At 38.4% G+C, this 12,685-nt stretch overlaps 1 protein-coding gene across 2 annotated transcripts in view; it reads left to right on the plus strand.

Annotated features, from left to right (window-relative positions):
* The window catches only part of PER3 (period circadian regulator 3), a 50,135-nt gene that overhangs the window by 27,451 nt on the left and 9,999 nt on the right, over positions 1 to 12,685 (plus strand). Inside the window, exons 14-19 of one of the 2 annotated variants that reach the window (XM_069479286.1) lie at positions 20 to 152; positions 596 to 720; positions 936 to 1,109; positions 6,017 to 6,247; positions 6,667 to 7,358; positions 9,414 to 9,525. In XM_069479286.1, the coding sequence (XP_069335387.1) occupies positions 20 to 152; positions 596 to 720; positions 936 to 1,109; positions 6,017 to 6,247; positions 6,667 to 7,358; positions 9,414 to 9,525 (1,467 nt within the window). The remainder of the gene's footprint in view (positions 1 to 19; positions 153 to 595; positions 721 to 935; positions 1,110 to 6,016; positions 6,248 to 6,666; positions 7,359 to 9,413; positions 9,526 to 12,685) is intronic. The other variant, XM_069479287.1, reaches the window with a different exon arrangement.

Raw genomic sequence — 12,685 nt, forward strand, 5'->3', positions numbered from 1 at the left:
ACCTTTCATTTTCTTTCAGATGAGCAGAAGGCCTTTTCTTCCTTCCAGACATTGAAAAATAATAGTCTATGTACTGAGTCTTGTGAGGATTTGAGGAAAGATGAGCACAGCCCATCCTATCAACAGATAAACTGTATTGATAGTGTTATCAGGTACGAGACACAAGTCTTGATAACATGTTCTTTTTTCCAAAAGCATACATTGTCACTATGGAGCCTTCGTAGAATTTTTAATAGCTACTCTATCTTGATTTTTCACTATACATTAGTAGATATTTATGGAGTGCCTACTGCCTACAGTTTATAATATACCGAACATTATGGAGGGTGCGGAAAATGAGAAGATGCACCCTTTCTTTGAAGGAGCTGTGGTATAGTTGAGAAGACAAAACCTAATCTTGTCAAAGTTAAATGGTGTAAGATTTAAACATCTATTCAAGACCATAGTAAAAGAGATGTTACAGTCCAGTGATTGAGGCGGAGAAGGTTGGGGAAGAAAGTACAAAGTACCCAAATGGTGTGAGAAAAGCAGAGAGGTAGGAGGTGGCCCAGCTAGGGGACAGGTGAAACTAGATGACCTAATTATGTTGTTGCAGGTACCTGAAGAGCTACAACATTCCAGCTTTTAAAAGAAAGTGTATATCCTGTGCAAATACAACTTCGTCATCCTCAGAGGATGACAAACAGAACCTCAAGGCAGACGATGTCCAAACATTGCAAGGTATGAGAATGTCCTTCAGTGTGAGATGCAAAGAATTATGACTCCATCCTTAATTATTTTACTGTAATCACAAAAATCCTGTTTTCATATTACTTCTTTATGACCAACAAGCTTTAATTTGTCAATTATAAACTTCTGTGAACTGTTTGGGTCTTTTATATGAATTTCCTGTTGGGAATTTCTCTTTTGACTGTCAGTTTCTCTTACATCACCAGCTGTTTCTCAGATCCCAGCCATACCTAAGTCGGAAATGCCAGCAAACGAATGGTCCACAGGCGCTGAAGGAGGAGCTCCCCGGACCTTGTCCACCGCGGCGCCGAGCCTGGGCTCGGGCGTCAGCCAGTGCAGTTACAGCAGCACCGCCGTCCATGTGGCACCCACAGAGCCAGGTACCGCACCTGCCTGTCACTGTGACAGTGTGCCCAACTCCTGCTGCACTGTGAGGAGAAAACACTATAACTAATACATTATAAATATTTTCTCCTTTAATTCTTTAAGTTCAAGTATTTTAGGAAATGTTACTATGTATTATTACATATTTTGAACTATATTTCTCTTATGTTATTCGTCAGCGACATCATTTGACACATACAAAGCACTTAGAACAGTACCTGCAAGTACCCAGTTGTAAGCCCTCAGTCAGTGTCAGCCACTGTCAATGCAGCTACTGACAGGACTGTGTGAGGTCACTTTGTTACTGCCCTTTGAAGAAGGTGTTCACTCACCTGCATTTCAAGTGTGTTGACTGTAGTTGTGACTAAATCACACATACATTTACATTTTTGTATTGGTCTGATAACAATGAGTAGAGTATGTTTAAAACTCTCCATTTAACAACATAATTACTTGGTGAATTATTCTAATCTAATGCCTTTTTTAAAAATTCCTTTTTACTGCCTCCTATCCTTTTTCATTGCTCATAACAATTATGGTAGATGAAGAAATGGTGAAAGTGTGTTAAATTGGGTTTTCAGATTATCTCTAATTTATCTTTGCTAGTCTTCAGTGGCATGCTAGCTAATATGCATGGAGCTGTTTCTGTGTCCTGCTCCCTGTTCTTAGTTCTTCATAGCTGGTAACTCGCTAAATCCCCCCAGCAGCCCTGTGATGGACAGCGTGGTACTGACGAGGGGGACTGTGGGTTGGCGGGGAAAGACCGGCGACACAGCTGCTGTGAGATTAGATTATGTTTCTAAGTAGCCAGCGCCTCAGGACAGGAGCATGTGCACATTTTTTAGTATACCTTTTCTTAACACTTGAGATTCCTGTGCGGGCATGTAGCTGTCCATGACACAGCCCGTACAAATTTGGTCTCACCCAGTATGGAAAGCTCTTTTTTTGACTATGCCACTGTGCTCTTTTTTTTTTTTTTTTAAGACAAAGTCTGTCGCCCTGACGAGGATGCAGTGGTGTCATCATAGCTCACAGCAACCTCAAACTCCTAGGCTCAGGCGATCCTCCTGCCTCAGCCTCCTGAGTAGCTGGGACTACAGACACGTGCCACCGCACACAGCTAATTTTTCTATTTTTTGTGGAGTCGGGGGTCTCTCTCTTGCTCAGGCTGGTCTCGAACTCCTGACCTCAAACGATCCACCTGCCTCGGCCTCCCAGAGTGTTAGGATTACAGGCGTGAGCCACTGTGCCCGGCTCACTGTACTTTTTATATTCTGCTCCTATATTACCACTTTGAATGAATTTATGCTAAAATCTGTATATGTTTTGAGAAATATTTACTGATAATAGTTTCTCCTGATCTTATATCAGTCTCAACATTTATAAGGCCGTATCTTTATCCCAAGAAGAAAAAGCAGAATCAGAGCCCAGATGTTCTTAAGCTATGTAGTATCTCTGTCTTTTGCTTTCTGGAAAGCTCATATTCATTCCTGCAGTTTACCTCCTGACTCTAATTTGGGGTCTGAGGACCGTGATCACAAAGGCATTTCCTTGCAAGTTATTATCTTCACTTTATATATGGGACAATTAAGGCACAAACAGATGAAGTAACTTAACTTGTCCAGAGTCACATAGCTTGTGAGTAACAGAATAGGAAATCACATATTGACAGTTAGTCTCCAGGAGCCATTGTCATTATAGGCATTTTGGACCTATAGAAGAGTCTAATTAAGGTAGAATGTGAGATCTAAAGATTAGCTAAAGAGCCAATTGATAAATTGAAATTTATAAAAATACTCAATCCAAAAGAAGGGCAGGAAAGGAGAAATAGATTAACAGCAAAGAAACAGAGGGAACAAACCAAACAAATAATAAAATAATTGCTCTAAATTCATAAAGTGGCGTAAAATGAACTAAACACTACAAAAGGCAAAAATTGTCAGAACACATTAAAAAAAATCAAGGCCCAACCATATGCTGTCGGCAAAGTACAATTTAAATTCACAAGCAGGTTGAGAGTAAATGGAGGGGAAAATGGATGCACAAGTCAAACAACAAGCATAAGAAGGCTGGAGCTCCTGTGTTAGCACATATATATATATATATGTGTGTGTGTATATATATATATGTGTGTGTATATATATATGTATATATATATATGGTAGATGTCGAGACCGGGTCGTTTCATAGTAAGACAGTCAATTCCTCAGGAAGACATAATAGCCATGTGTATTCACTAATAACAGCTCTGCAGGATATAAAGCAAAAACGGAAAGAGTTAAAGAGGAAAGCAGACTTTCCATAATCATAGTTGGAAGATTTTATTAGTACACCTCCCCCCACCCCCACCCCCGCAATTGATGAAGCATCTAGGCAAAAACTAAGTAAAGAAATAGATGATCTAAACGACGTCTATCAACCACCTTGACCTAATTGATATTTATAGAACATGACACCCAGTAACTGCATAATACACATTCTTTTCAAGTGCACACAATATGTTCGTTGAGATTTAAAACATGTTGGACTGTAATAAAAGTCTCAAATCTAAAAGTACTGAATGATATATAAACTACTCTCTGACCAGAGTGAATTAAATTAAAAATCAGTAATAAGATATTTAAATCCAAACATTTAGAAATTAAATAACACATTTCTAAATAATCCGTGATTCAAAAAAGAAATCATAAAGTGAATTAGAAAATATTTCAAAATCAAGATAATGAAAGGACAGTATAACTAAAGTTTGTGGGATGCAGCTAAAAACAGCTTATAAGGAGATTAATAGCTTTAAATGCTAATGAAATGTCTCAAATCAGTGATCTAAAGTTCCAATTTAAGAAGCTAGCAAAAGATCGAAGTAAACCCAAGGTAGAAGGAAAGAAGTAATAAAGATAAAAGCAGAAATCAGTAAAATAGAAAAATAGACAATTAGAGAAAAGTAAAGCTAAAAGTTGGTTCTCTGAAAAGATGGACAAAATTGATCAACCCCTCATGCCAGTATAGAATGGTCTTGATTCATGTAACTTTATAGTAGGTCTTGAAATCAGATAGTGTAAATCTTCCAACTTTGTTCTTTTTCAAGATTGTTTTGAATATTTGAGGTCTTTTGTCTATATAAATTGTATTAATAAGTTTCTCAGTGTCGTTTTTCCTCATTGTGGGGTTGTATTTTCCTGCCTCTTGGCATGCCTGGTGAGTTTCGACTGGCTGCCAGACATTGTGAATGTCGCTGCATATTTTTGTGCACCTGTAAATATTCTTGAGCTTTATTCTGGGACCCCGTTAAGTTACCTGGAAACAGACTGACCCTTTTAGGCCTTGCTTTTCAAATTTGTTAGGCAGGATCAGTGCAGTGTATAGTCTAGGCCTGATTTTTCTCTGCTACTGAAGCAGGATCCTTCTGAGTACTGTGTCCAGTGCCACATAAGTTATGAGATTTTCTAGTCCAGCTGATGGGAACAAACACTTTTCTCCACCTTGTGTGAGCTTCAGTTGTTTTTTCCCTCTAATCCTTCAGGTGGTTTTTTCCTCACGTGAGTGCGCTGGTCAGCGCTCTCCTGCATGCTCAGGGATCTCTGGCTCTCAGTTCTCTGTCTGTGCCGCTCTTTCCTTTCCAGTACTCTTTTCCTGGAAACTCCAGCCACCATGGCTTCAGCGGACTCTCAGCTCTGTCTCTTCAACTCAGGGAGGTCACCAGACTCCACCCGGGTCCCCCAGCCTGTGCCTTGGAAACTCCAGGCAGTAAGCTGGGGCAGTCGTAGGGCTCACCTCATTTGTTTCATGTCCTCAGGGGTCGCTCTCCTCATTACTTGATGTTCAGTGCCTTGAAACCTATCGTTTCATGTATTTTGTCTGTTTTTATTTTAGTCATTTCAGGCAGGAGGTAAATTCAGTTCAATCCCTGTTACTCCATCTTGGCCAGAAGCGGAAGCCTCTGTGTGCCGTGTTGATTTAGACAGGAAGAGCCCACTTCCGGAAGTGGGGTGGGGACAGACCCACCCACACCACCTGGCGGCTGCACCGCAGGGCAGAGGTGGAGCAGATGGTGCGGGAACCCACCACAGTGCTCTTCACAGTCTCTTGTTCTTGGAGGAAGTAATTTTTAGAAGCAATACTTAAATGTGTGTAACCATTATATATCAACAATAAATAAAATGTACAACTATTATATATCAATAATAAATAAATAATGTAACTAAACAAGTATAAAAGAAGCAACCCAAAGTCCATCCACAGATGATTACTTCAGTAAACTGTGTTGTATACATAAAATGGAGCCCCATGCAGTGTACAAAAGTATGAGAGAACTGTGTACTGACAAAGTTCTCCAAGGGCTATTGTTAAGTGAAAAAGTAAGTTGCAGGCTAAGTTGCACCTGTGCCTTTTGGGACACAATAGGGTTGAGGGAGGAAGATAAGAATCTATCTGATTTGTTCATATATGCGTGAAGAAATGGGAAGGACGTATGGAAGAAACGGTTTCTTGTGGGGAGAATGAATAAGAACCAGGCAGATGGTGGACAGGGATGGGGAGCATTTACTAAATACCTTTTTAATACTTGATTTTTGAACCACAGAAATATATTACTTATTTAAAAATAAATTCAAAAATAACAATTTTGAAGAATTTAGGGAGAGAGAAAATGTTTACAATAAAAACAAAATTTAAATAAATAAATGTATGTATACTGATTATTATAACTCCATAAAATGTATATACATTTATACAAAGACTAGAAAGACAAAAAAATAAGAATTTCTGTTCTAGGCTGATAAAATTTTTTATATTCCAGTAGTTATAATAATGTTTGTAAAAATTTATTGAAAGGTAATTTTAAAAGTAAAAATAAATACAAATTATTGATAGGAATTAAAATTAAATATGTCTTCTTCCACCTCAGCAGAGGATGCTACCCTAGCATGTGAGCCCTGGACCCTAAGCACGCAGCCGGTTCCTTTGACCTTGGAAGAATTCAGAAGTGTAGGGCTCACAAAGGACGTTCTGGTGGCCCACACCCAGAAGGAAGAACAGAATTATGTTGACAAATTCCGGGAAAAGATCCTGTCATCACCCTACAGCTCCTATCTTCAGCAAGAAAGCAGAAGCAAAGCTAAATATTCATATGTTCAAGGTAGATAAGTTTTTTCTAAGTATATACCATTAACACGTGTCTGTAGCTGTTACAAATCATGTGTAAGTACTGGGAGATAAGCAGTGGACAACAGGAGTTCTACTTGTAAGAAACCGATTGAGAGATGTTAAAATAAAGCTATTTATATCAACAGTTTATCTAGGATCTTTCTTTAGATCCTAGATCTGAGAAACTGGTTTTCCGAAGAAACTGATTGAGAGATACTGAAATAAGTTTATTTTATAGCAACTATTCTTGTCCAGAATTTTGTTCATCTTTTTGGAGCTACTTTTTGCCATTCTGGTAGTATTGGCAAATGTGTATTCCTTTGTAATCTTCTTATAACTACCTGTGAATGACATTGTTCTCCTTTTTTGGGTTTAATTTTCCATAATATGCCTCCATGTTTATCCTTTCAGGAGTTTCTGCTTCCAAGCAGACACGGTCAGCTGGTTGCAAGAGAGGGAAGCACAAGCGCAAGAAGCTGCCTGCGCCGTCGGGCGGCAGCGGCTCTGAAGCTGGCTCCGGTGCCCATGCCAGGGGCGCACTTGGGCACACGCAGCCATGGTGCCCTTCCACTGCCTCCTGTCCTCATGCCTTGGGCTTGGGACTCCCGTCTGCTGTGATGATTCCCAGCCAGGCCCCTTATCTCATCCCAGCTTTTGCCCTCCCAGCCATGGCCTCTCTGGGAAGAGAATGTGCAGCGTCAGGAACTGCCCCGGAGTGTCTGCCTGAGCCGCCCTCCGGTGGCTTGCAGCCTCTTCCAGCATTCCCTTCTCCTCACTTGGACACTTTTATGACCATTTTCCTGCGTGAGCCCCCTGTCTGTCCTCTCTTGTCATCGCTCTTTCCATATCCATTCTTGGGAGCAGCAGGCTCTTCTGAAATAGCACCCTCAGTATCAGCAATGGCTCCAAACCTGGAGCCGCCACCTTCAGTCGCCAAGCCCAGGGGAGCTGAGGAAGAGTGGGAGACTCGCAGTGGCGAACACCCGTTCATTAACTCAAGGAGCAGCTCACCATTGCAACTGGACTTACTGCAGGAGGAGATGCCCAGATCTTCTGAAGTTTCAGATCACGTGAAAAGAGATGTCTGCCCAGAAGCTGAGTATGTAAGTGATGCTAATTTTCAACATACAAGTGAGAAAGTAAATATCTTGTTAAAATTAAGGCAGTTGCGCTGGAGCTCAGCGTTGACAGCCTGAGTGAGTAGTCTGCACTGCTGCCGTGGTCGAGACTGTAAGCCTTATTCTGCATAAACACAAAGCACACCTACCTGACTCCATTTGAAAAACAGGAATGAAAGAATCTTCTATGCTCTGGTTTCTTAGATACTTTGTAAGGTTTTTCCCAAAGTGCTGTCTTTAAGGTTTTCCATATGAACTAGGTTCCCTCCACCTTTTAAAATTTGATATCTAGGTATTAAATTTAAGTATGTTCATTGCCTATAAAATGGATTTTCTTACTTACAACTGGGGTTATGGTCTGGTAAGATGGGAATAAGCCAGATTGACAAAATATGAATGTAGGGATCGTGCGTTTTCGTGCATGGTTGTAGGATAACAGGTGTGTATGAAAAGTTATCAGTAGAGTAAGAAGTTTATAGTTTCACACTGAAACATGTCATTTTCAAAAACAAACACTTTTTGGTCAGTTTCCTTTAACTTTTCATCCCGTTATCTAAAATGACATTCTCAGATTTATTTATCAGGTTAAACTTTGGACACTGACATTATTGTATTTAAGTATAAAATCCAAGATGAGTGTGAACGTTTACATAAGTTTTTCTTTGGTCTTCCGTTCAAGGTATAATAGCCTTTAACAGGTGTTCAAAGTCTGATGATCCAAATCAAGAAAATATGTTCGCTTGTGAAAGCCTGCTATTAGGGCACTGGTTAAAATCCAAGGCAGGGCAGTGTATCACAGTGAGCAAAGCGGGCGCTGTGGAGTAACACACGGGTCCAAATCCCAGCTCTCCCGCTAGTTAGGTGGGTTAGTTCAAATTATTTAGCCTTTTTTTGTTTGTTTTTTCTCATTAGAAACATGGAAAGATTACTACTGCATAGCTTTCCCTGGGTACTAAATGATATAGTATTTTTATAGTACTTCTCCCCCTGCTGTAGAAGCTCTGGGAGAGCTGGAACTTTGTTTTATTCATTGTTATATTCCTAGTGTTTGGAACAGGGCTTAGAACATAAAAAATGTTAACTACATATTTGCTGAATGACAAATAAAATAAAGCTCACACTTGTATGATGCCTGGAATGTAGTAGGTGCTCAGAAAACAGTAATACGTCTAATACTATATAGAAAGGAACTTGGATCACTCATGGGGACAGGCTGAAAAGTTTTCACTTCTCGGTTATGTATGTAAATTTTATTCTGTTTAACATGTGAAGTTGAAGATCTGCCAGTTACAGTCATCCCCTCGTATCCGTGGAGGATGCTTTCCAAGACCCCCAGTGGATGCCTGAAACCGTGGACAGTACAGTGGATGGCAGAGAGCCCTATGTACAGAATGTTTTTTCCTATACTTACATACCTGTGATAAGTTTAATTTATAAATTAAGCACAGTAAGAAATTGACAATAACAAAATAGAACATTTAATGTGCTAATTGTTCACAGTTTCACAGATAGAAGATTTGTTCTTACCAAAGATCTTAACAACCTCAACATACATTTTTTTTTCCTTTCCTTATTATGTCAAGAACTTTCATCTTTTCACTTACATGAAGCACTTTATGGCTTCTCTTTGGCCTTTCCCAGTTGCCAGCATCACTACTGTTGTGCTTGGGGCCACTGTCAGGTAAAATCCGATTGCTTGAACACAAGCACTGTGATACCAGGACGGCAGATCTGCTGAGGGACTGACAGGGGAGCATACACAGCGTGGAGACGCTGGGCAAGGGGTGATGCCCACGCCAGGCTGGATGGAATGGGATGACTCGAGATTTCATCACACTACTCAACACGAAGCACAATTTAAAACTTACAAATTGTTTATTTCTAACTTTTTTATTTAATGTTTTTGGATCACAGTTGACGGTGGGTAACTGAAACTGCAGAAAGAAAAATGACAGATAAAAGGGGATGATTGTAGTTTGTAATTTGATGTTTGAGATACACTAGAATTAAAGTGTCTTTTCTTGTGTCCTTACTTTCTAGCAATGTGTTACAGGCAAGAGTGGGAATAAGAACGGTTGTTCTGCTGCCAGTGAGCTGTCCACGGGGTTACTGCACGAGGAGTCTCCACCTGGAGCTGGTTCTGCAGCATCAGGTAGGGGGTTAGGATTACCAGTCGTCAAACTCTATTGCTTGGCGATCCCTGTGTTGACATGCTGTCACTGTGTATGCCATAAGTTTTTTTTTTCCTTTTTGTAAGCTTTACTGGAGTTATTTATTTACGTATAGTAAAATTCACCAATTTTAGGTATACAAAACAAGAATTCTGATAGATATATACCTTAGTGTAACCACCACTGCAATCACCACGTAGAACATCCAGCATCACCCCAAAAAGTTATTTGACCCTTTGCAGTCAGTTCCTGCCCTGATCTCTGGCTCCTGGCAGCCACTGATATTCTTTAGTTTTGCTTTTTCTATAATTTCTTATAAATTGAATCGAACGATATGCAGTCTTTTGTCTTAGGACTCTCTCAGTTAGCATAGTGCTGTTGAGATCCACCCCTGTTGTGTGTAGCAGCAGGTTGTCCCTTTTTGTTGCTGAGCAGAATCACATTGTACAGACAGCCATTCACCAGTTGTTGGTTATTGGGTGTCCGTTTGGGGCCATTAGAAATAATGCTATTATGAACATTTGAGTATGAGGCTTTTTGTGGATATATGGTTTCATTACCCTTGGGTAAATACCTAGAAATGAAATTGCTAGGTCATGTGGTGAGTGTGTAGTTAACTTTATTATTATAGAAGCTGCCAAACGGTTTTCCAAAGTGCTGGTACCATTTTACATTTCTACCAGCTATGTATGAGTTCCAGTTTGAAACATACCCTAGCCAGTGCTGGCTCTTGTCCATCATGTTAATTTTAGCCATTCCAGTGGGTATGTAATGATACCTCATTGTGGTTTGAATTTGCATTTGTTTATTGACTAATGATGTTGGGTATCTTTTCATATACTTACTTGCCATCCATGTGTTGTCTTCGGTGGTATCTGTTAAAATCTCTTGCACATTTTTTTGAATTTGGTTTTTGGTTTTCTTATTGAGTAGTAAGTGTTCTGTATATATTCTAAATACAAATCCTGTGTCAAATACTTGTTTTACAAAAATTTCCTCCCTGTGTGTGGCTTGCCTTTTCATTTTATTAAGTTTCTTTTGAAGAGAAAATGTTTTTTTTATTTTGATGAAGTTCAACTTATTGATTTTTCTTTTATAGGTCATGCTTTTTGTGTTATTTTTACGAAATCTTTGCATAACCAAAAATCACTAAGATTATGTTTTTTCTTGGAAGTTTTATAGGTTTAGCTTTTATAGCTGAGGTCCGTGATCCATTTTGAGTTACTTTTTAGGTGGTGTGAGGTAAGGGCTGATGTGGTTTGTTTGCATATAGATATGCAGTTGTTCTTGCTCTGTTTGTTCAAAGGATTAATCTTTCTCCATTGAATAACCTTGGTACCTTGTTGAAAATAAATTAGCCATATATGTGTGGGTCTGTTCCCGGACTCTCTCTTCTGTTCCATTGATCTGTGTGGTTAGCTTTAGGTGAATGTAGCTTTCAGTAGGACTTAAAATCTGATGAAGTGAGTCCTCCAACTGTATTCTTGAATCTTTTCAAAATGATTTTGAATATTCTAGTTCTTTTGTCCACATAAATTATGTAATCAGTTTCTCAATTGCTACAAAAAAATTTGCTAGTATTTTAATTGAAATTGTGTTGACTCTATAGATCAGTTTGGGAAGAATTATCCTAGTGATACTGACTCCTCTGATGCATAAACATGGTATATTTGTCTATTCATGTAGGTCTTTAATTTATCTCAATCTTGCTAAACTCATTTATTATTTTAGTTGCTCTTTACATATTCTGTAGGACTTTTCTACATAGTCTTATTGTCTGCAAATAATTTTTTACTTCCTTTTCCACCTGTGTGTCTGTCTTTATTTGTCTTGCTTTATTGAATTGGCTAGGACCCCAGTGCAGTATTGAATAGAAATAGTGAAACAGACATACTTGCCTTGTTCACAGTCTCAAGGGGAAAGCAGTCAAGGGTTTCACCATTAAATATGATGTTAAATGTAAGTTTTCTTTGAATGTCCTTTATCAGATTGAGGAAGTTCCTTTCTATTGCTAGTTTACTGAGATGTGCTTGACTGCGTATATTGAGATAATCCATTTGATTTTTCTCCCTTATTCTATTAATATGGTGAATTATTATACACTAATTTTCACATGACAAATTAACTTTGCCTTTGCTCATGATATTTCATCCTTTTTATATATTGCTGGATTCCCTTCCTAATATTTTGTTCTGGATTATTATCCCTGTTGTGCAGAATATTGGTCCATTGCTTTCTTTTCCTATAATGTCTTTGGTTTTGGTATCAGGGTAAAGCTGGCCTCAAAAAATATGTTGAGAACTGTTCCTTCTTCTTCTGTTTTCTGGAAGAGTTTGTATTACATTGGTATTTCTTCTGTATGTATTTGGTGGTATTTACCAGTGAATCTGTATGGGCCTGTAGTTTTCTTAGTGGGAAGGATTTTAGCAACAGATTTTAATTCTTTAATAGATATAGGTCTACTCAGGTTATCTGTTTCTTATTGAGTGATATTTGGTAGTTTGTATCTTTTAAGGAATTTATTTCATCTAATTTGTTGAGTTTATTGGCATGAAGTTTTTTTATAATATTCCCTTATACTTTTAATGTCTGTAAGATCTATAGTAATGTCCCCTGTCATTGCTGATATTAGTAATGTATTCGTGATCAGTCTGACTATATGTTTATCAGTTTTAATAACTTCTCAAAGGAGCAACTTTTGGTTCCATTGGGTTTTTTTCTGTTGTTTTTGATTTTGTATTTTGTCATTTTATGCTCTAATTATTATTACTTCCTCTTTTCTGTTAACTTTGGATTTTATTACACTTGTTTTCGTTTCTTATGGCGGAAGCTTAGATCGTTGATTTGAGACCTCCCCCTCCCAGCAGTATAAAAATGTAATGTTCTAAGCACTGTTTTAGCTATATCTCTCAAATTGTGATAGGTTGTGCATTCATTTTTTTTTTTTAAGTCTAGAATATTTCTAATTTCCTTTGTGTTTTCTTCTTTGATCCATGGGTTATTTAGAAAGATGTTTCCTAATATTTGGAGATTTTCCAGATGTTTTTATTTTATTGATAACCTAATTTAAATACAGTCAGCGGACATTTTTTGTTTTCTATTTTTAATTTACTGAGACTCTGTATAATGACCTGGAATTTA

Source organism: Eulemur rufifrons, chromosome 8 (genome assembly GCF_041146395.1).
Source record: "Eulemur rufifrons isolate Redbay chromosome 8, OSU_ERuf_1, whole genome shotgun sequence".
Classification (NCBI taxonomy): domain Eukaryota; kingdom Metazoa; phylum Chordata; class Mammalia; order Primates; family Lemuridae; genus Eulemur; species Eulemur rufifrons.